The sequence below is a fragment of the Mus musculus genome, chromosome 5 (genome assembly GCF_000001635.26).
Source record: "Mus musculus strain C57BL/6J chromosome 5, GRCm38.p6 C57BL/6J".
NCBI classification, from domain to species: domain Eukaryota; kingdom Metazoa; phylum Chordata; class Mammalia; order Rodentia; family Muridae; genus Mus; species Mus musculus.
This window is the reverse complement of record NC_000071.6, coordinates 70817574-70842920: the sequence shown is the minus strand read 5'-3', so window position 1 is coordinate 70842920 and position 25347 is coordinate 70817574. Positions and strand designations below refer to the sequence as shown.

The 25347-nt window shown below is 35.3% G+C and overlaps 1 protein-coding gene across 4 annotated transcripts in view; it reads left to right on the top strand.

Annotated features, from left to right (window-relative positions):
* The first annotated feature begins 303 nt into the window (after positions 1 to 303).
* Positions 304 to 25347, top strand: part of Gabrg1 (gamma-aminobutyric acid (GABA) A receptor, subunit gamma 1) — a 91571-nt gene continuing 66527 nt past the window's right edge. For all 4 annotated transcript variants that reach the window (NM_010252.4, XM_006503738.2, XM_011240701.3 and 1 more), the window contains exon 1: positions 304 to 805. In NM_010252.4, the coding sequence (NP_034382.2) occupies positions 702 to 805 (104 nt within the window). In that variant the 5' untranslated portion in view covers positions 304 to 701. The remainder of the gene's footprint in view (positions 806 to 25347) is intronic.

The window sequence follows — 25347 nt, the reverse complement described above, 5'->3', positions numbered from 1 at the left end:
TCTTTCATTCACTGAGTTTTACACTCCCCAGCTCTAGAGAGCTCATCTGTGCAGGGCATTGTGTCAGGTCCTGTCTGCAAAGAGAAACAAGACACTGTCCGGAATCAAAATTAAGTAACAATAATTAATTATAATAAAAAATAATAACAGTATTCTCTTCAGAGAAGAAAATGTCAATTGGGCTCTGTCCACAGGGCACTACCTGGGGCTCTCAATTGAAGGCAAATTAAAATAAATAAATAAATGATAAAAATAAACAAATAAGTGATTCTTAGCCAAGGAAAGGGAAGAGGTAGTGGCCCCGATATAGAACATCAGGGCAGTGGTAGAAGCAGCATTTCCCTCGGGAACCCGACTCTCAAGACCACACCAATGTTTCTGAGGGACTGGGGCTGAGAAGAGGTTTATTTTTCTTTTCCAAAAAAACGGAGCCCTTTTCCCCACTGGGCTTGATTTCTAGTATGGGAAACCCCGCCTTTGTGGAACGCTGATTGGTCCAACTCTTTTTGAGATAATTTATGCCGCATCCACCCGGTGTGATTGGCTCCGTAGCTCAGTTCTGCTGGGAGTCGCATCCTACCTGCTTCGGAGGTGTACTGCCTATCCACTCCTTGTACTCACTGTGTGGTTGCTGAGGCTTGAGGCAAAACTCTGTGCTTGGGGACTGAGCTAGTGGAGGAAGGACTGTAAAAGCGAACCCGATGGGTTCTGGGAAAGCCTTCCTCTTCTCTCCTTCTCTCCTGTGGAGTCAAACTAGAGGAGTGAGGTTGATATTCTTGTTACTAACCCTGCATCTGGGAAACTGGTGAGTAAATTCAAGGACTTGAAACTGTCTCTCATTTTCTTTTCCTTAAATAAAAAATCATTCCAAGTAATTTGCATTTTTCCGGGACATGTGCAGTGTTTGCCATCATTGTATTTTCTGATTCTGCTTACTTGGAGACGGCATGAACTTGGCCTATATCTGAAGAATAGACGTTAGTTCATTTGTTTTTAAGTTCTACAGGATTATAAACTAATGTAGGCTTCATTTCCACAAAGGAGATTAGGAGTAGAAATGACTTTGCCAATATATTTGGGATTGAATAGTGCTGATGAACTTTCTAGATGATTCTGCATTTTAAAGACAAAGTTATTTCAGAAACTTTATGTTAGATAGCATGGTGTTTATGCTGTTTGTGTGTAAGCAAATATTATGGTTTTTTTTTCATTTGTTTTTGGGTAACATTCTTGATTGAGCTGTTCTTTTATAAGCTAGGTTTGATTATACATCTATCAGCTATAAGTATATATATACATATATACATACACACACAGAAAATATCAGAAATAACTCTATTTTTTTAGAAACAACTTTGAAAGTCTTTCAGGACACTCTGAATGTCTCGGCTGTATTTGTGTGTGGTGCTACCGTACACAAATCTTCAGTGTGGCAGGAGCAAGACTGGACTGTAAAGCCTTTCAAAACTTTGAAGTCATCCTGCGAGTGAAAGAAAATCTCACACTTGGACTGTGAAGGAGACAGAATATAAAAGATGTTGTCACATTTGGTTAAGGCATAGACGCTTTAAAAGTTTTTATGCTTTTCATTCATTGTTTCATTTGCTTTAAATGAATTTGCATTCAGGTTATGGTATTCTATGCTTTATTGCTGCTTAGAATCCAAGTAAAGCACAATTACTATGAAGATAATTTTTGTATATGGATTTTTGTTGTCATTACCAATAGCTGAACATCTGTATATCCTCAGAATGTGAGCACTGGATATGAGCATAAGCAACACTGGCCTTTCTGGATTAAAAATTTGATATTTAGTATGTTTAGGTTTCATTTGAGAATTACAGTTCTGCTTGTCCTTTTGCCTTAGAGTTTTAAATGTTCTCTATGTACAGACAATGTAATGAATGATTCATTCTATACCCTATGTTGTAATGGCTTATGTCCTTGACTATATCATGTTTAGTAGAAGATATTTAAGGAGAAATGGTAATTTTATACGATTGCAAAAGAAACCTCAGATTGGCTCAGTGCTTTTTTGGAGTAACAACCTGCATGCTCTTTTTAGCTTTATAACTTCACATTTCTATTTCAGTCATGTAGGGATACTGTCTCACAAAGAGCATATTGTCTATCCAAATACATGCTTCGTTCGGAGTAGATTCACATTTCATTCATTGTAGCTGGCTCGCAAACTCTCACCATGTTGCTCAGGGTAAAGAGCTCTGAGGTGCTGTGGGGAGGGGACTCATTGTATGCATGCTTTCACCTGACACATCTCTTTAAACTCAGTGGCTATAGTAGTTTCATCTACAAAATGTAGGATAGCAATAGACCCTGCCTGACTGCTTCAAATAGTCATAGTCAATACATCTGAGATTTAAAATGTCATATTCTGTGATTTAAAGGTATTTTCATGAGTTTGAGTAGTACTGAAGAGAAAAATTCTAATGTGACCACCATCTCCTTTTTATTGTGTGTGCGAAAGAGTGAAAATTAAGTTACAGGGTTCAAATTTATAAATAATTCATTTATCATTATTATATAGATAAATTGGATTACTATTGTCAGATTAACAAATGCTTATTGAAACAAATCTAAATATTGCTACTATCCTATGGTTTGAGTGTCTCAATTATGAGCATTTATGGCTATATTTTATAAAGCAGGCAAAGTTGTGATGAGTTTTATATTTTCTCAATGCACACTTGTAGAAAATTGTCATCACTACTTATAAACTATATATGATCATAAAAATTACTCTTCTCTTCCCCATTAATTTAAGGTTTCTCTTCTCAACACATCAAAGGTTCTGTCTATAAGAATTTCAGTGGCATACTAGTTTCTAAAATACACTTTCAATGTCATCTATTTAGAGATTTACTAACTTGTGTTATATTACTTTTTATATCAAATCAATGGGGAGGTCTTGTTTCCACATTAGTTTCCATAAAGAGCAAAGAGAGACAGTATATTGGCTTTCCATATTGCTGAGTTATTAAAGCTGATTATCTTGTTGTATCTAAAAGCTCTGCTCATAGATCCTGGGCTTCATCCTCCAGGAGAGGCCGTGGCGTCTTGAAAACTTAGGTTGATGCTTCACCAGCTTCATGTCACTTCTGTAATGTTAGAAAAATAAATAAATAAAAGGAAAATAATCAAGTTCAGATGGAATAAAAAATCTCTTAAAATTTTAGCAGTTCTAAAAGGTAAGCCATTGTAACCTTTGAGAATTTACATTTTTGGAAACCTGAAGAAATATATTTAAACATTTCTAAAGGTTTAAAAAGTCCACTGCAGCATTCAGTTTTCCATATTAAAATATTCAACTGCAACCACTTTTAAAATATATTATTTTAGGTAATTTCAGGAATAAATTTATGATTGTGGTAGTTAATTAGATTTTTTATATGTTTCTAGCTTTTAGGCTTATTTTTCTAGTACAATACCAATGGTAACCATGTAAATGTTCCATGATTGAACGTACTGAAAGGACTCCAGAGATCAATTGATTTTGAAATGAGAATGTTATAGTTGATGAAAGTTCTGGATAAAGAATTTTTTAGATTATCTAAACACAAAATTACAGATCAGTTGTTCTCCACTCTGTATAACGAAAGACTTTGGGCTAAGCAATAAAGGAAAAGCTTCATACTGCAATCAGAGGTCAAAGACATTTTGTATTTATATACATGGGATTATATTTTTTAGGAGTATAAGAAAGAAGGTATAGTCCAAGAAGAAGGAGTCAATGTAGGATAGAAAACTGAATTATGGCAGTTGAGGTCTTAGGAAAATGAAGGTCACATGTAGCAAATAGCTTCCAAGAAGGGTGGGAATTTGTAGGAACAACTTAAATTAAAGATTTCCAGTAAATATTCTTATGTAGGAGGTATTAAGAGATAATCCTGGTCTTCATCATCAAATTTCAATTTCAGTTTCAGCTCTCATTTGATGTACAGAAAACTAAGTTTCCAAAATCAATTCTGAGATATTAAAAATATTTGGGAAAAATCCCAGCACATAATAGTATGAGAAGGACATAGTAGCAGATATTGTGTAGACTCATCATAATTCTAATATTATTTAACTTTTAAAGTGGTTTTAAATTCAGGAGTACTAAATATTGAACCACTACATATTCTTAAGTGTCATTTAGATTTTCATGAGATCATCATTTATTTATTTTAAAACATAGTTATTGAATACCAATTGATTACAAATGCAGTAAATACTGGTAGGCTTAATCTAGCAAATGAGGTAAACACAATGTTTATACAAATGAAGCTTTTCTTTCTGCTATGTTCTATATGTGCTATATTAAAGAAAAATATATAGCCCAAATAAGGAAACAGAATGTCCAAAGTCCAAAGAAAGTCTGCTTATAGTTCTTCACCTAAGGGTAAGACCTTGAGAAATTTCCTCCTCCCATGTTACAATATCAAATGTCATTTAGTTATTAAGTTTTGTTTAATCAACTATATTGTAGAGATTTCATGTGTATAGCTTCCATGTCTTATCTAAAAAACATGGCTATCACAGTGGTTCTCAATTTATGGGTCAAAACTCCTTTGTGTTTTCATATCAGATATACTACATATCAAATATTTACATTGTGATGCATAACAATAGGGAAATTAAAGTTATAAAATGGCAACAAGATGATTGTATGGTTGTGGGTCACCACAACATGAGGGATTGTATTAAAGGGTTGCAGCATTAGGAAGGTTGAGAACTACTTGTCTCCTGCTTGGAGCCATTGGCCTTTACAACTTTTCTACATCCTCTTCTTCAGTTTTCCTTTAGCTTTCAGTACAAGGGTTGCATTGTAGATGTATAAATTGGGGATGAATACTCTATGGATTCTGCATTTTGACTAATTTTGGACCTCTGAAATCCTCTCTATTTGTTGGAAAAGGAAGCTTCTTTGAAGAGAGGTTAGAGTTACTCTTATCTGTGAATACAAGAGTAAGTGCTGAGAATACAGTTGACAATTGTATTCGTTTAGGGAAAAGATAGTAGGAGATTCTCCTCTAGGGTATATGACATCTCTTGTCATGGTAGTTGGCAAGTTTGTAGAATCAGCCATTAGTTTCTTTCTATTGGTCATCCTTAAGTTTAATTACGAAGCTGTTTGTTATCCTTCCATTAAATATTTTATTATTGTACCAGTGATAGTATCTCATTAGGTTGATAATTGTTATGATTCATTGGCTTTTGTGATGGGTAGAATTCCTTTGTCAGGTAATAGCCTTTTCTGATAATGTGGGAGCTAACACTCAAAGAGGAGGTTGACACATCACTTCCAGTTTGGTTGCTTCAAGTTCTTTACCTGAAGTTTGTGGTATCTTCAGCAATAGAGTTTTACCTTTGAATTCTGAGAGGCAACCAACAACAGTGGTAATAAAGTACACTGTTTTGATAGTCTAATGGACTCATCTGTCCAACAGCTCAATAGGCAGATTTTCATGCATGGTACTGCGTTTGCTAGATAGTCTTTGGCTTCTAGTGTGTGGATTCTGACCCCATAATGAGCAACTTCATTGATATATATATATACAAATTTCAAGTCAAATTAAATTTTCCAGGAATGAGCTGCCTGCTAGATTATCTAATCCCATTGGTTAGCCACTGAACATTAAGAACAACACTAAATGATTCAATTGAATATACATGTATGTATATTCATATAAGGGCTTGTGACATTTATAGATATAACTAGTACACACACACACACACACACACACACACACACACACACACACAAATATATCATGAAAGGAGACTAAACTCTAGCTACTGCTCTTTGCCTCATTTTACAAAGGCATAGAGACTTTTAGAATATATTAAGGGTCATTTTGCTCTTAAGCTCTAAATCAAAAAAAATTCACATGTTCTCTGACCAGAACCTGCATTCTTAATACCAAACATTAACAAATGCACTGTAAGTCAAATCAATGAGTATGGTTCTTGATGGATGGGGACAGGAGAAGAAATAAAGAAACAAGAGAGCTATTATGTAATGAAAAGAGAAGAAAAAGAGACTGAAGCAAAGAAAGAAATGGAAAGTCATGGAAATATAATTGTGGATTCAAAGAGTGAGTAGAAAATCTAGTGCATACCTATCTTGTAGGTCATTTATGCTAGGTTCACTATTTTAGGGGAAAATATTAGGCAATGCTGAGTATTTGATGACTAAAAAAATGACATGGTAGAAAAGCAAGAACTTACAGTTTAGATACAATGTGTTTTAAGGAATAGCTACTTATTGTTTCAGGGTTCTAAAGAAAGTCACAGTGAGATTTATTATATATAGGTGTACCACACACTACAAGCAAGCAATGAAAGTCACAGGAAGCCACAGTTTTTCAACAAAGAGATAATAGATGCCTCATCACCAAGTCCATTGAAGCAGAAGCTTGTTAGAGTGTTCTTGTACTCAGTGGGAGCTTCATGAGATTTATGCTTTTTATCTATTTTTAAGCAGTATCTAATTTTCTCCATACTAAAATAGTTTGGCCAATTGAATTCTAATGCTTTAACAAATAGCCTTAGCTCTTAATTCATTCAGTGAATATTTCTTGCCCATTATTCATCTAACAACTATTTACTCAGTGCTCACCACGTGTTAACCAGTGTCTTGGAACCTGGGGCTAAAGTGGTAAGCGAGAAAAACCTATGGCCCCTTGTATTTGTAAGGTATAAAAAGAACATTGATATGACACAGGACGGATATATCAGGTCTTATTACAATTGAGCTTGAGTTCTGTTGCTCATTGTGTTGATAGTTTGTTAATAGAAACAAATAAATACAATAAAACCCTATAAGTGGTGCCCCACCTGCTAAATGAGGTACAGTGCTAATGGTTAATACTCTGGCATCAGTGCAAATCCAAGCAGAGGCCATATGCTCAGGACGGGGTTAGACTGAAATTGGTCCAGAGTTACAGAATGAGTGCATGAGAAATAGGTCACAGCCATGTGTGTGTATGAGTTGCTATTAGAAAGTTTGATATTTTTTGGAAACATCATTTCTCTGATCACCTCCTGTAACATTGTAGTAGAAACAGCGTTTCTGTAAAGGCTCTGTAATTTCCTATAACAGTGAAGTTCTGGATTATAGACATCATTTTCTCCCAGGAAACATGTAGTCTGTAAATTGACATATCTCTTTATGTTTGGCCAGCTGAATAGCAATGTTAAGAGACTACCAAGCCATGGGGACATGGGAACACACTTAGAGATTCTAGATTCTAACTTGCAGCTGCATGGATAGATCATGGATAGACTGCGAAATCAATGCTTATTGAATGTTGAGTTTAACATGAACATTTTACTATTGGTATGGTCAAGTTTCTGAAATAGATTTAGAAGTGTTAGAATTAAGGGTTCTGGCCATTAAATAATCATTGTGTGTATTTCTGAGATGATCACTAGAAGCTAGCAATATGAGAATTTCTTAAATGCAGGATGCATATTTTCAGGATTTACTTAGTAGCAATTCCATTTTAACAGCCCAGATTGTCACAATTAGCATGTAGAAGAAAAAATGATCACTTCTTTCTGTTACAATCATTTGTATCCTTTGCCTTCTGAGGACATGTTCCACAAGGATCTTATATTAATGAATACTATACTCTTATTTTTGATCTCAGGACAAGAAACTGGCCTGGTCCTCTTATTTGGGTATACTACATCTGAATTCTTTCCTTTTAAAGGTGCTTTAAAATATTCTGTAATTGAATAAGAATCAACATGATGCCTTTACTTTGAAAAACTCTTGCAGATTTAAAGCATGTATCTGATGCATAAAGGCATCAAAGATTTAGGAAATGTAAATGTCTTGACAGATTGTGTCATATATAAATCCAATTTATGTCTTGTCAGGCTTTATGGATATAAATCGAAATGGAGACTTTAATGTTCCTTTTAATATAATTTATACACAATGGCCACTTAAAATATACTGTACTGAAGATTATGCTTGCTTTGTTTTTCTCAAAAAAAAATCTCCTATGGAAGCAGTTGCAAGGACATTTATAACCTTTGGATATTGACCATATTTCTGAAGACTTTTTCAAAAGATCATTGGTTCCTAGTTTCCTAAAGTCAGTTTAAGGGGCTAAAGGGGTGATCCAGCATTTGGAGCACAGTGATTTCAAAAGACCAAAGTTTGAGTCCAGGAATTTGCATTGGGTGACTGGAAACCGTAACTCGATCTTCAGGGTCTCTATCATCTTGTTCTGTTTTCCAGAGGCACATATGCTTGTGTGTATACCCCAATACCACATACACACAGAGTTCCAAAATTCTAAGGACAGAGTTCATCCAGAAACTAAATAAATAAAACAGACAAAAAACAAAATGTTGGCACCTTTCATGTTTTATTAGTAACATTTGCAACTGTATTTTTTTTACTGTATTATGTATCAGTAAAAATAAATATTTCAAAATAGATATCTCAAAGGTTAAGAAAAATATTTTTATCATTTTATTTTTATCGTCTTTCCAAATATATGCTTCTAGTCAGGATTTTTTTTTCAAAAATCTACTCTGCTATATTTCTATCTCTTTCTTATTAGAAAAAAGTTCTCAATCTTATAGCTCTAATCTGACTTAATAAACTATGTTGCAAAAGCTTAGGAACTGTTCAAAATATTTTTAAAAGCATAAATGACCTGAGAAGACCTCACTCCTGTGGAAGAAGTTATGGGTGGTAGATAACAGGGAAGTTAGGGAGAGTCACTCACTCTCCCTTTGGGGACCTAGTTGCTGGTAGATTGCTTCTGCTGTTGATGGAGTGTCACTAATGTGTGCAAGGATAGCCCTAATAGGATTTAGCAGGTTATTAAATATAAAAGAGGACATGAATCTCCAAAGGAGTTGGGGTAGCACTACAGGAAGTTGGTATGGTAAGTTAGGTACTAAGGTAGTCTTTTTTTTTTCTTTTCCATTTTTTATTAGGTATTTAGCTCATTTACATTTCCAATGCTATACCAAAAGTCCCCCATACCCACCCACCCCCACTCCCCTACCCACCCACTCCCCCTTTTTGGCCCTGGCGTTCCCCTGTACTGGGGCATATAAAGTTTACGTGTCCAATGGGCCTCTCTTTCCAGTGATGGCCGACTAGGCCATCTTTTGATACATATGCAGCTAGAGTCAAGAGCTCCGGGGTACTGGTTAGTTCATAATGTTGTTCCACCTATAGGGTTGCAGATCTCTTTAGCTCCTTGGCTACTTTCTCTAGCTCCTCCATTGGGAGCCCTGTGATCCATCCATTAGCTGACTGTGAGCATCCACTTCTGTGTTTGCTAGGCCCCGGCATAGTCTCACAAGAGACAGCTACATCTGGGTCCTTTCGATAAAATCTTGCTAGTGTATGCAATGGTGTCAGCGTTTGGATGCTGATTATGGGGTGGATCCCTGGATATGGCAGTCTCTACATGGTCCATCCTTTCATCTCAGTTCCAAACTTTGTCTCTGTAACTCCTTCCAAGGGTGTTTTGTTCCCACTTCTAAGGAGGGGCATAGTGTCCACACTTCAGTCTTCATTTTTCTTGAGTTTCATGTATTTAGGAAATTGTATCTTATATTTTGGGTATCCTAGGATTTGGGCTAATATTCACTTATCAGTGAGTACATATTGTGTGAGTTCCTTTGTGAATGTGTTACCTCACTCAGGATGATGCCCTCCAGGTCCATCCATTTGGCTAGGAATTTCATAAATTCATTCTTTTTAATAGCTGAGTAGTACTCCATTGTGTAAATGTACCACATTTTCTGTATCCATTCTTCTGTTGAGGGGCATCTGGGTTCTTTCCAGCTTCTGGCTATTATAAATAAGGCTGCTATGAAGATAGTGGAGCATGTGTCCTTCTTACCAGTTGGGGCATCTTCTGGATATATGCCCAGGAGAGGTATTGCTGGATCCTCCGGTAGTACTATGTCCAATTTTCTGAGGAACCTCCAGACTGATTTCCAGAGTGGTTGTACAAGCCTGCAATCCCACCAACAATGGTGGAGTGTTCCTCTTTCTCCACATCTTCGCCAGCATCTGCTGTCACCTGAATTTTTGATCTTAGCCATTCTGACTGGTGTGAGGTGGAATCTCAGGGTTGTTTTGATTTGCATTTTCCTGATGATTAAGGATGTTGAACTTATGATCCAAATATATATGTTCAATTTTCAAATAATAAGAATTCATAAGATAAACAGCAGCAGTAAAACATAATTTGTGAAAAAATGATATCTTTATAGATAAATACATTTAGCTATACTCTTTTTTATTGGCTTAGTACTTTATACTCAAGACAAACTCTGGTTTATAAAAGTATATTTAAATATATTTTCTCAGTTTTATACACATCAATTTGATGCTTATGTGTCCATAGGTAAATAATATACATCACTTTTATTACAATAAGTTAATCAATATTTCTAAAGTAATTCACACAGAGCAAGTCTCAGAGTCCATTAATGGTTATACAATGCCATTTATCCATCTTCTTACTGGTGATGGACCATTTAATATTGTGTTAATGTGATGCTTAAAAGTCTTGTTATGTTTTAATGTATTTTACCAGTGAATGTTAACATAGTTCCATATATTTGCTCTTTTTTTTTTTTTTTTACAATCGTTGAATTCTCATTTGCTTACTGTGGTATGTATCTGTTTCTTGTCTCTAGTGAACTCTAAAGCAAAATTCTTTATATATCTTTTCTATTTTTTACTTTTTCCTATTGATGCTTTCATATGCTCTTTAAGAGCCGGCAGTTTATTACTCTTCAACATTAACTCTATCAGCAATTTTCTGTTATAAATCTGGTTTTTATTTCTCTTAACTGAGTTAATCACAATTTCAGTGCATTTTGCTAGAGACAACACTATTTTATTTCTAAATAAACGAGTCATTTTTTTTTTCTACTCACCAAATTTCCACATCAGTGGATGTGATTCTGAGAATTTAAGTTTTTTCCATTGAGAGTTTTTTTTTTTGTTTTTTTTTTTTTTGTTTTGTTTTGTTTTGCTAAGTTTGGTAAATTTATTTTTAAAACGTTTGTTATTTGAGAAATGTTGCATGCACACAACGGTCATGTGAATGAGAGAGATTGCCCCATCGACTCCAGGATTTGCACACTGTCTCCACGTGGTGGTGCTGGTTTTGGAGCTTTAAGATGTATGTCCATATGGTCAGATATGAAGGCACTGAGGCAGGCACTCAGGTTCAATGCCTCACACTATCCTAAGTTCAGCCGTTCTGCCCTGAGCTCTCTTCTTTCTGTTCCTATTTTAATCTCTGAAATTTGCTGCTGCAATGCTTTCTGTTATCCTTCAGAAACTCTATGCGGAATGAACTCTTTCACAAAGTGTCTAGGTCATGGGTCTTTCCACGGCAGTGGAAAGGTAGCAAATATACATAGAGTGTGTCTGATAAAGCCAATCCTCCATTCCCTTTGCTCCAATTTCTACTTTGTCCTCCGCCATGACTCCCTTTCAACTATATGCGTTCTGTTTTTCTCATTTCTACACCAAGCCCATGCAGCACTGCCAATGGGTATGTGCACAGCTTAACAACGTCTACTTGAACATGAATCTCACTCAAAAAAAAAGGTCTCTCTTTCTCCCAGCCTACTTCACACCCAAAGGATCTTCAGTGAGGAATGGGGCCTCATGGAACTTTCCATGAGAAACTTATAACAGATGCACATTTCCTTCCTGAAACCTGCCAATTGACATATCTACTTTATGGTGTTTTTCCTATGTTTGTGCATAAAGGAAGAAAATCTAATCACATTTTAAAAAAATCATAAGGATACCTACTACTATAGAATCATCCTAAAATCTGTACACATACAAAAAGAACTTAAATGGAGTTATCTTACAATTGAGTGACAAAGCTCTTACTAGATAGAATAGGCTAACTAATAAACAGTGTAGTATCAGAAATGGGTTACTGTGTTTTGAAGCTGTTGCTCAGTGAAGGCCCATATTTCCCCTTATATTGCATATTAGTACCAATGATCTTGGTCAACCTAGGGTTGGTGAGACCCTATCACTGAAGATACCAGAAGCTTGAGTCATAGAACAAAGAGAAATAAAATTAGAATTCACCTGAAAGATTCAAACCTATTGGCTAGTTTTCATAGTGCTAGAAGGATCAATACGTATAGCCAGAATATAAAAATAATCATCAATATTGCCAAGTACCAATAATTACTAGCATTGGAAACATACTTAGTCTAGCATTAGAGACATGCTTAGTTGTATAATAGTGACACAACCGTCATAAGAGTAGATATCCATCCATTTGTGGTTAGATTTATGACCAACTCCACCGAATCATACATACAGCATCATACATACATACAGCATCATACATACATACATCAGCATACACTGTTGGGCTACCCAAGACTGTCATTATTCTGATAAATAGACATGTCATTAGACTCGATGACTTATCATCGAGTATCTTTTGCATTAGATGATGAACAACACAGACTCTCAACTGGACAAAATCCAGAGAATGAAGGAATGTTGAGTGCTCAGTCATAAATTGAACATCTGTATCACACTCATTCTTAAATGCACAAGGAACATTATGGAAGAAGGTGTAAAAGTTGTAAATGCTGGAAATTCTTATATATATAGAATTAGATATAGTGGGGAATTTACATAGCAGAGCTTTAAATGTTGTGCATTCACAAGATGAATCCAGAAAAAAAATAGCATGGAACTCAGATGGAACCCAGATGGGCTTGATGTCCCACTTCAAATGTGGATCCATTGGCAACTGATAGTTTCAGGAAGAGGCAGAGTCAGTTTTCTTACAGGAATTGGCCCTGTTATGTAGATCATGCTCCAGTAGATGATCATACATCCAAAAGAATATGAGCAGATCAATTTGGACTTGAAAAGGGAAAAAAGGAAACAGTTATTTAGGTAGGGAAGGGGATGGGTCTTTGTGGAACTGGAAAAGGATGTTGAATATTATCAAAATTCATTGCTTAAAATTCTCAAAGATGAAATAAAAATAAAAAGATTATTGAATGTTTCATGAGCAGCAGATCAAAGGTGGAACTTGTGTAGGCAATCCATATCTATGTTTACAATTTACATAAAATATTTATAAATGATTTGTCACTTTTTCTGTTATTTTGGAGTTAATATAGAGTAAGGGAAAATAATGTATGTACGTATAGAAATATGATATATATGACATACACATAATTATAGAAATACATATGTTTTCTCTAAGTCTTATATATAATTAAAATAAATTCAGTATTAAGTACTTGTTTAATTATTTATAGATTTTTAGAATGATAATGTGACTTGAATATAAGAAAAATAATACCCTTAGTTAAGGTTAGGTTGAAATTTCACATAAAATGATCAGATAAGTCAAAACTATATAAATATATAAAGTATTATCCATGATAGTTGTTAGAAGAGCAAAAGTTTAAGATGGCAGACCAGATGAAGGAAATAGTGATAGCCTTTCTGGATGCATTAGAAAACCTTCAGACTAGGATGCAGGACTCTAAAAATGGAGTGTGTGTGTTTGTGTGTGTGTTTGTGTGTGTGTTTGTGTGTGTGTTTGTGTGTGTGTTTGTGTGTGTGTTTGTGTGTGTGTGTGTGCGCGAGTGCTATGCCCTGCATTTTTACAGTATTTCAGTGTTTGTTGTGTTGATTATTAAGTACAAGGATCCATGAGCTGAAATAACAAGATCTAAGAGAGTTTCTGCTGAATTCTGTCTTGAAACTAGAAGTATGAATATTGGAAAGCTCTTCAAGTCTTTCAGAGACTTACCTGGTATTGTAAAATGTGCAGTTAATTGTACATTAATTGTAAAAATGGCCATAATGGATACCTTCTGTTAGGCACATGCCTATTTATTCAGTTATGGAGAAAATAATAATAATAGAGATACTATTTTTTGCAGTGTTATACTGTAGGTAATGGAGTTGCCTGAGAAAACAAATGAGGCTAATCCCAACAGTTGAACGTTTTCTTTGAGAAAGCATGTTCCGGAACCAGGAGAGATGATCAGTAATAATTGTCTCACAGAAATTAGTTTCTTTCAGTTTAAACAACTCCTAAGATCCATAGGGAAAGGATTGTCCATCTTTAGCTACTACTTGATGGATGTGTACCTGCACAGCAGTAAAGAAGTATAGACTGAATAAGATTGACCTGCAGCTACAAAGCCTGAGTCTAAAACTATTCTTCAGAGATTTATTGACTTAATGAGGATTACCCATGACAAAAGTCATGTCTCATTGAATGGGTAGGACCTTATAAATTAGATTTACTCTGTCTATTTAATTTCTTTCTTTAAATAGGAACATCTACAAGAAAGAAATTCTGACACCAAATAATATTGAGCATAAAATATTGAGTATAATCAAGTTAGTTCATTTGAGCAAAAGAGAATGGAAACTGTTAAAATCAGATTAAGAAATGTATATAAAAGTATATAAATTCCTTTCCTCTTTTTAATCTGAAAATTTCCTCAGACATAGAAGACTATGTGTAATTTTTTTTATTCCACACTTATCATTGTCTTTCACAGAAAATCTTACTTAAATATTTCCAATTTACAATGGTTTAAGGACAATTTCTAACATGTACAAATTCACAAGATCTGCAAATTCACAAGACTTGTAAAAATTCAGTCAAACTAGATCGACTCACAGCATAAAGAAGGGAAAATAAGTACAAATTCCCACCCCATACAAGAAGCTACTGCAATTTATTTTATAGATTTATGGGAGGAAAAATCAGTTTTCTCCAAAGTGTTACAACACAATTTAGGACTGTCTTCATGTTCAGAAATAGCTTACCAACACAAAATGGATATCATGCTGCCTGCCTGCATGTGTGTGTGTGTGTGTGTGTGTGTGTGTGTGTGTGTGTGATTATGTTTTTATTTACTTATTTTGACCTTTTGTTCTTTGATTTTTGTTGTTATGTTTATGAGGGAGAACATGAGGAAAAGTGAAGTTGGGCGGGCTTGAGACAAAGGATGACTTGAGAGGACTCGGAAGGGGCAAAATTATCATCCAAATATAGTGTATATAATGAAAGAAAACACCACCTAGTTGACACATGATAACAAAATGTATATAGAACTTGAAGAGGAAAATATTCATTCTGGCCCATTCCTTCTTTAAATTTGATCTTTTGCAGGATCTGTTAAATTTTAATAATTATATACAACTTCACTTCTGTGAACTTTCCTAAGACTGAAGGTGTATGTATCTTGGAGGAATGTTATGTTATGTTATTGATCAAATCCATATTATTTTTACATGAATTGTGGTGATATTTACACATTTGCCATTCTTTGGGTGACCAAGAACCAAGATTTAAGACTAGCTATCCTGGAGACTTTAGATAAAACCAAATGCTATTTTTCTAAAAGGAAAAAAATGTAGTAGTAATAAAATGACTACTACTAACATTCCATTATATCCTTTTTATGGCTTTGCTTAGCCATCAGAGAAGCTTCCTCCTGCAGCAGATGAGAACAAATACAAAGACCCACAGGCAGACTTTACTCAGAGAATAAGAGACTCTGGAACACTCAGACCTTAAATGGATGCCTCTATCAGATCCTTCCCTTCAGGACTCAGAGAACCTGGCAGAGGGCAAAGTGATAATATTGGAAGAGCCAGCTGGATGGAAGACATCAAGAAAACAAGGTCCCCTGAATCACAATGATCAAAGAATATGTAATGAACTAACAGAGATTGTGTTATATACACAGGACCTTCACAGGAAGGCATCAAATCCCCTTTGTATATATTAGTATGGATTTCAGTTTAGTGTTCTTATCAGATTTCTGAATGGAGAAATGAGCAGGTCTGTGATTTTTATACATTGTTCTGAGCCATTTTCCTTCTGTTTATTTGTTTTGTTCAATTCCATTATGTTAGACTTTATTTTATCTTATATGTTATTGTATTATATTTATTATAAATTATTATGCACTCAAATTCTATTTGTTTTTTTTAATATGAGACAGAAAGTATGTGGACCTTTGATGGGAAAGGAGGTGGGGAGGGACTGGATGGATTAGATGAAGTGAAAGTGTAATCAAGATACATTATATGAAAAAAAAGATGAATGGTTTTCTCTTTAAAAATTCCTGCAGGAAAATAGTTGTCCTTAAAACATTGTTTTGTTTTGAATATAATAATTACTATGCTTTTCCCAGCTACTCTCCACAGCACTTATGTAAGCAGGCAGTCAAGACACAACACCTCTCTTGCTTCAGTAAAAACAGCTGTGTGTTCTATGGCTGTTATTATTTGCTGTTCTTTCAGCCTCACTGAATTGAATTACATTTTATTTTATTTTGATTTAGGCAAGTCAGTTCCAGAAAGGACCTGTATCTGCTGCCAAGCCATTTGTTTGAGTCTTCATGAAGAGTTTACCCATGAGTATAGAAAGGGCCATTTTCTAGATCCACAGATGTGTATAGCCCTATACTTACTGTGTAGTTCATGTTTGAGATGTCTCCTTACCCAGCAACAGTGGTGCTTGTGAAACCATCTCTCATTTTCCTACTTCTGTTTGGTTTCTGAAAAACAGAGAGTACCAAACCAATGTACCCTTTCAAAATACAATATTTGTCCAGCATCCAAAGATTTGCAAATAAATAAACTGTAAACTAAAATAACAATCTGGAGCAAAATCTTAATAACTTCTTTAAGCCCCACAGTTTTATTAACAGACCAATACTAATGTATAATCTAAACCTTCTATATTCTACAAGTTTTAGTCTGGGTTCATTGCATTTCTCCTTCTATGCTCATCACCCAGAAAGATGCTAAACACATAGCAATCACTAGATAGTTATAGTAAATAAGATACCATCATTTATAAAGTAGCATTAAAATTGAGGCTAGACTTTAATTCACAGCTCAGTTGTCTAGTAAATTTGTCCAAATCAATAGGTGATATATCTATTCAGCATTCTTCTATTTTACTCATGTATCATTATCAGTAACCTATTTTTCTAGCACTCATAGAGATTACATAGTACTTCATACTCACATTTACAAAATGAATTATGTGATTTTATCTACCAATATATAATATGTGCGTGTCATTTAGTGGTAAATTATATAGAGTAAAATAAAATAGCTGTAACATTATTAAATTTTATAGTATTCTAGCATTAATGAGAGAGTAAAGTAGATTGCTTTATACCTTAAATGCTTGCTGAATACATACATAGTTGACTACTGTATTATTATCTGTGGTTTTATAATTCCTACCAGATTTCTTTCTACCACAGTCTCATTCTCCTAGTTCATCATATGTTTGCCTGACTTTCAGAATGGTACAGCTCTACCTGACTTATTTGAATGGAGACCCTCACACTTATGTAACTAATATTTTACCCCTGGCTCTGTGTGCATTCAGCACCTTTGGAAAAAATTATTTGTCACTCATATTTATTTATATTTAAAATAAATTACATCGTTTTCATTAAGTTAAGAACTCTTAACTGGGCTTTATTTACTGAATGTTTTATGAAAATAGTAAAATATGTAAAATATGTATTTTGATAGCTACTTTCCCTTTAAAGGGTATTTAATCATTATGCCTTTTTAAGCTCAGTAAACTAACACTATTTATTATACCAAATAATCTAGCAAATTTTATTTACTAATATTGACATGGCAATATTTAAAAGTTCAGCTAATTAAATATACAGCATGATGTGGAAATAAGATCAAAACTTGTAGTCACAATGTCTGAGTAAATATTATTTTCTTGAAAATATTAAATGGTGGCAACTCAGGTTTCTTGCCCAAGTACAGTCATCCTGTTGCATTTAATGTCTATTGCTCACTCTTATTTATGGAAAGCAGAGTTAGCATAATCCCCCCATAATCATATAAGGTGCCATATTTGGTGTTTTTTATAAAGGTAGTGTAGCAGTGGTAGTAGGAGCAGCAGGAATAGGAATTTTGCTTGTGATGATGCAGTAATCCATTTGTTGATCCCAAATTTTTGAAGTATAAGTAACAGTAGCAAAATATGAATTATATTTACTACATAGAGATGTTCTCCCATATATTCTCAGTACAATAAGTAATAGCCATCCCGTCCTTGTCCAGTAGATATATAGGGAATAGCTATGTAAAATTTATGACCCTGTCAGTGGATATCACTTGAAATTTTAACCTTTTTTTTTCAAACCATGGGAAACAGGCAGATAATAGCCTTTAGAGTTTAGAGACATTCCTTTGGGCAATTCATTAAGATGGTCTGGATTACACTGTGTTTTTTCTTAGATTAATGGGAGAGACACCCTTGTGTGTCAGAATTAGAACACACTGCCCTTTTTATGTGAACTATCTATAGAGTTACTCTATAATTCATCATCTTAAGTAGGTCATTTTGTAAGAGAGAGGGATTTAAAAATAATTCCACAGCAACAGATTTGAAACAGGCTTGTTCTGAGGGAAGTTAAGGAATTTTCATCTTATGAATGAAAATTGGCTTATGGTGGTTGGTTGATATGCTTTAGGCGCATGTATGTTATCATTGTTTAAACATGGCTCCTCTTTTGATTGTATAACAAAAACCCACTTGTCTTTTCTTATATTATCTCTTAAATATTAGGTAAAAACACTTTCTACATGAAAAAAAAGTTATGTAGCCATCAAAGTACTTTCTGTATGCAATAACGTGCCATCAGAGAACTTCCTGTATTACACCATATTAAGTGTTCAGGCAGATATGATACACATGACATCAAAACATTCTTTAGTAACTCGTTACAGATAACTGTAGATGCAGAAGCTTCAGTGTAGGGTATAGAAGCCAAGATGAGCTAGGGCATGTTAAAGATATTTGAGAGAAAAATATAGGAAAAGTTAATGTGAGAAGGGCGAATAGACAGGAGAAGCTTCGTGCAAAACAGTTGCTTGACGTGTGAAACTTGAAAAAGAAGATGAAGTTTAGAAGGACTGTCTTGAGAATACTTTGCTCTTCTAAGAAAGGGAAGCATCAAACATGAATAGGTGCAGTACTGCCCCTGCATGTTCTGTTATTGCCTGAGAGCAGCTGCTGGTAACTAGGGCCTGTATAGTCTCAGGGCTGCTTCCAGGTGCCTTCAGCTGGATAACTTGGAGAGCAATGTTCCCAGGCCAGGGAATCTATCAGCAGATTTCAGGTCTATCATGATAATTAAGTCGACAGAATAATATTCTATCTCTCCCCAGAAAAAGCTCCATTTAATTATTTAGTTTTTATGATTAGAAATTCAATTCAGAACACTTTTTGGTATAGATGACACAGAAGTTCATTCTTAGGCTGTGAATACTTTTATATTAGATGCTCTATTAATATTATAAATTATATATTGAAAAATTGTATAATAATATTAAAAAGAACAACATCTGTGGTTTCACTTGTATAAAATATTGAGTATACATGTCACCTGTTTTCTCACAAAATACTTAGACTCACTTTATACATAAATGATAAACAAACTGCTTAATGTTATATTCATATAGTTTTGTGATCATATGCCATATATTTCTAGTTTTGGTAAGTACTTTTTGAGATTAAATTCAAGACCTCATGCATACTAGGCACCTGCCTGAGTTCTCAGCTCCTCGGCTAAGTTCCTAACCCCCCTTTTCAGATGATTTATAAGCATTAATTGGCTACATTTGAATCATCTATTATGTGAATATTTAATCGTTTACTAAAGCATACTCATAAAATGTCCGCTGTTTCTTAACTCAATAAACCTTGTTGTGTGTGATGTTTTTCAGTATTATTTGTTTGACTATATCTGCTCCATTTTAGGAAATATTCACTAAGTCAGGAATATCATGCTATTTGTCATTGCATTTCCAGAATTTCACACAATATAAATACATGGTAATTTCTCCATAAATGAATGAAAACAGTGTGTTGGAGACCAGTCTCCTTAGAAAGCCTTTTTCACAGAGAAGGTGTGATTCCTTTATATTCACATTTGCAGAAGTGTGATTCCTTGAGGTTATTATTTTAGAACCTTCTTAGAACCAAAAGATGCAGAAGGAAGTATTCTAGATTTACATCTTTCAATAAGCTTCATGTATACCATGTTATGTGATCTCCTACAAAGAAGCAAATCTATATCCCACCATCTTTAGTAGAGTTAAACTAGGTTATTTAAGAAAACTTCAGAAGACACAATTTTAGCTTATATAAGGTTTTAGAAACAAAAAATAAATTCACTTTGTATTTTTTTAAACACATAATGCATCCTGTAAATCAATTCCTTTCTTATCTATGAGGTAGTGATGTATGTGTTTTCCCAGAATTAATGCAAATTAGATGACATAACATGTCAAAAGGACCACCACAGATAAAAGCAGGCAAAGTTCCTTAAAACAATTGGTATTTAGTAGGCACAATTGCTGATAATGACAATGAAATCATTAATTACCAAAGTTGATAATTAGGAAAATTGCATAATCAAGATTCAAAGACTCATTGAGGTTACATTTACATAAATTTAAATTGCTTATAGACTTGTTTGAGAATGAGTCCAGAAAATTTCTAATGTTAGTAAAGGAAATTTAGTAATGAGTATTTACTTCCTATTGTTGCCCAAAATATGTCAATTTTATAGTAATCTCCAAACTGTTTACAAGACCTAAATAACTAGAGCGTAAAAATTATGTTTCAAAAATTGTATTTTTAATTATCCAAGTAAGACCAACATGATATTAAAATACTTAACAAATATTCTGAAACTCATTTGGATAGCTTCAAGGAAGGTGTTCTGAAATTAGAATTAATGAAATTTCTTCTATATTATGAGATAAAATGAAGAATATAGCTCTATAATATTAACAAGATCACTTTTCTGTGCTTCATATTGATAGGGGAATATAACTCACTATAAATGTTTGTTTTTGTTTATCAAAGTCTACCATGCAAGCAAGGGTAAAAAAGAGATTTACTGAGAGACTTGACTGAGAGATTTGACTGCATCTGTGTTTCAAGAGAATGCTATCTACTTATATATTCAGCAGCTTTTTCTTACCTACCAAACAATTCCTTCTCTATAGCATCTATTGAGACATGCAAGGGATATTTTTTAAATAATTTTATTATTTATTTTCCTCATTTACATTTCCAATGCTATCCCAAAAGTCCCCCATACCCACCCACCCCCAATCCCCTACCCACCCACTCCCCCTTTTTGGGCCTGGGGTTCCCCTGTACTGGGGCATATAAAGTTTGCAAGTCCAATGGGCCTCTCTTTGCAGTGATGGCCGACTAGGCCATCTTTTGATACATATGCAGCTAGAGACAAGAGCTCCGGGGTACTGGTTAGTTCATATTGTTGTTCCACCTATAGGGTTGCAGTTCCCTTTAACTCCTTGGGTAATTTCTCTAGCTCCTCCATTGGGGGCCGTGTGATCCATCCAATAGGTGACTGTGATCATCCACTTCTGTGTTTGCTAGGCCCTGGCATAGTCTCACAAGAGACAGCTATATCTGGGTCCTTTCGGCAAAATCTTGCTAGTGTATGCAATAGTATCAGCGTTTGGAAGCTGATTATGGGATGGATCCCCGAATATGGCAATCACTAGATGGTCCATCCTTTCGTCACAGCTCCAAATTTTGTCTCTGTAATTCCTTCCATGGGTGTTTTGTTCCCATTTCTAAGAAGGGGCAAAGTGTCCACACTTTGGTCTTCATTCTTCTTGAATTTCATGCGTTTAGCAAATTGTATCTTATATCTTGGGTATCCTAAGTTTCTGGGCTAATATCCACTTATCAGTGAGTACATATTGTGCGAGTTCCTTTGTGATTGGGTTACCTCACTCAGGATGATGCCCTCCAGGTCCATCCATTTGCCTAGGAATTTCATAAATTCATTCTTTTTAATAGCTGAGTACTACTCCATTGTGTAAATGTACCACATTTTTTGTATCCATTCCTCTGTTGAGGGGCATCTGGGTTCTTTCCAGCTTCTGTCTATTATAAATGAGGCTGCTATGAACATAGTGGAGCATGTGTCCTTCTTACCGGTTGGGACATCTTCTGGATATAATACCAGGAGAGGTATTGCAGGATCCTCCAGTAGTACTATGTCCAATTTTCTGAGGAACCGCCAGACTGACTTCCAGAGTGGTTGTACAAGCTTGTAATTCCACCAACAATGGAAGAGTGTTCCTCTTTCTCCACATCCTTGCCAGCATCTGCTGTCACCTGAATTTTTGATCTTAGCCATTCTGACTGGTGTGAGGTGGAATCTCAGGGTTGTTTTGATTTGCATTTCCCTGATGATTAAGGATGTTGAACATTTTTTCAGGTGCTTCTCTGCCATTCAGTATTCCTCAAGTGAGAATTCTTTGTTCAGCTCTGAGCCCCATTTTTAATGGGGTTATTTGATTTTCTGGAGTCCATCTTCTTGAGTTCTTTATATATATTGGATATTAGTCCCCTATCTGATTTAGGATAGGTAAAGGTCCTTTCCCAATCTGTTGCTGGTCTTTTTGTCTTATTGACGGTGTCTTTTGCCTTGCAGAAGCTTTGCAACTTTATGAAGTCCCATTTATCGATTCTCGATCTTACAGCACAAGCCATTGCTGTTCTATTCAGGAATTTTCCCCCTGTACCCATATCTTTGAGGCTTTTCCCTACTTTCTCCTCTATAAGTTTCAGTGTCTCTGGTTTTATGTGGAGTTCCTTAATCCACTTAGATTTGACCTTAGTACAAGGAAATAGGAATGGATCAATTTGCATTCTTCTACATGATAACAACCTGTTGTGCCAGCACCATTTGTTGACAATGCTGTCTTTTTTTCCAGCTGGATGGTTTTAGCTCCCTTGTCGAAGATCAAGTAATCATAGGTGTGTGGGTTCATCTCTGGGTCTTCAATTCTGTTCCATTGGTCTACTTGTCTGTCACTATACCAGTACCATGCAGTTTTTATCACAATTGCTCTGTAGTACAGCTTTAGGTCATGCATGGTGATTCCACCAGAGGTTCTTTTATCCTTGAGAAGACTTTTGCTATCCTAGGTTTTTTGTTTTTCCCCTATGAATCTGCTGATTGTCCTTTCTATTTCGTTGAAGAATTGAGTTGGAATTTTGATGGGGATTGCATTGAATCTGTGGATTGCTTTTGGCAAGATAGCCATTTTTACTATATTGATCCTGCCAATCCATGAGCATGGGAGATCTTTCCATCTTCTGAGATCTTCTTTAATTTTTTTCTTCAGAGACTTGAAGTTCTTATCATACAGATCTTTCACTTCCTTAGATAGCCTTTTAACAATTTCTCAGCCTCTATATGTTTACCAACTTACAATAATTGTATTCCAAGATGTCTCACTAGCCTGAATTCTTAGAATTTCAGTGTTGTCAATGTCTTGGTTTGCCTAAGTGTATACTTATTTATTTTAGAGAAAACAATGAGATGTGTTTAAGTAAATAACATAAGGATATATAAACACAAATTGCAAAATACATAAAAGACCATTGAAGCAATAAAACACTTGTATAAGATTCTAATAACTAAATATTCATGAAACTTTATCTTTTTACTATTTGCAATAGCTTTTGCTTTATTTGAAGTGTAGGGGAAAGCCTTCATTTTCATTTGTAAATATTCCCTCAATGAAAGCAGAATTTCGTTATCTTTGTAGTGCAACTGTCAGAATCTTAGATCCACCAACAGATCGTAGTCAAATCAACTAATCCCTCAGGTGCTGTTCCCCCATCGATAATGTACTAGAATACAGATAATGGCAGAAGCATGGAGCTGTGCTCTGTCAATTACCTTGTGAATCTACAAAGGAGATTTCCTAAAGTTTTTTTTTCTCCTATGTACATTCTATTAATGTTTTTTCATCATCATTTAAGTAGGATAAAATTAAAGGACAAAGATCAGACTAAATCTTCCTGGGTACAGGATGTGGTCTTAGTGAGAGAAACTGATGAAAGTTTGGAGAAAATAATCGGAGGCAAGAGTCACAAGTATGTGTCTACTTGTTTCCTAAGATAGGAAATGAAGACCAAAAAGACTTTATAAATAGAAAAATACCAGGTTAAAGTGTGTTGGTGGCAAACTGATATGAAATGCTTGTGGCTTACAAACCTAGGCTATTAACCACTATAGTTCTGTTACAGCCTGTTCATGCTGACTCATTCTTGGACTGAAAACGTGAAGTACTCTTTTATACAACTAGTTATCTGCCATGTTAAATTTATATGATATTGGACTTTCTGTTTTGGGTGTGATTAATAATTTATTTTTTAAAACCTTTTAAAGAGTCAAATATTAGTTCATGAGGCCAAGGTTTGTATAATTTTCTGTGGGGCATTGGGCTATGCACAGACAGGCTGGTCTCCAGTCAAGCTGAGATGCTGAACCCTGGGACCCGGTGGTCATAATTTACCTACATGGGATGGAAGGAGTTCTCTCATGTCTCCTGGAACTCTGACTCTTGTCTAAGTTACTGCCCCCCACAACCCCCACAGGAGAAGCATGGCTAGTAATCACATAGGTAATGTCCCAAGCTTCTGACCTTCAGGCTAAACTCCTCCCTAATTACCTAGTAATAGAAAAGATAGCAGCTCACTTTAAAAGGGTCTGTTCAGCCCCTCCTTGCGCTTGCATTCCTTTGTTCTCTTACCTGTCACTTCTCTCACTCCTCTCTCTTTGTCTTTTCCTCTCCTCTCTCCTCCCCTATCCTCTCCCCCTCTTACTCTCTTTCTCTCTAGCCACCCCTATCTCTCAGTTCTCTCTTTCTCCCTGCCTTTCTACAATAAAGCTCTAAAACCATAGACACAGTCTCTGTTCATCAAGGCTGTGCTTACTCTGGCATGTGTGGGAACATTTCTTCCCTCTTCCCTCTCTCCCATAACCCTGGGGCTACAGGGTGTGGCCCCAGGGCACCCAGGTTTGGCTGCCCTTTGTCCATCCCCCAACCCCCCCACACAACATGTCAAGTGGGTCAGAGGCTTGGATGCCCTCTGGGGGCTGAGTGGAAAGCATCTGGCAGCCTTCCCTTGTCTGCCTGTCCAGAGCATAGTGGAACTCCCACCCCTTCCCCAGGCCCCTTATTAGTTCCCACAATTTTCTTGCAGGAAGAACTGACCAAGTTAGAAGCTATTGGACTGAGAAGTGTGCCTAAATAGAAAAGAGCAAACACATTGCAAAGAAACTAAATACAACTAGCTAAAAGCTCAAAATATCAGAATCATTGCAGAGATGATTTAGGAAAGCAAATACTTTAAAATTAAGCTTCCCTTTGTGTTTTATTTAATGTTGTATTGCTCACCATTTTGTACTGTAAAAAAA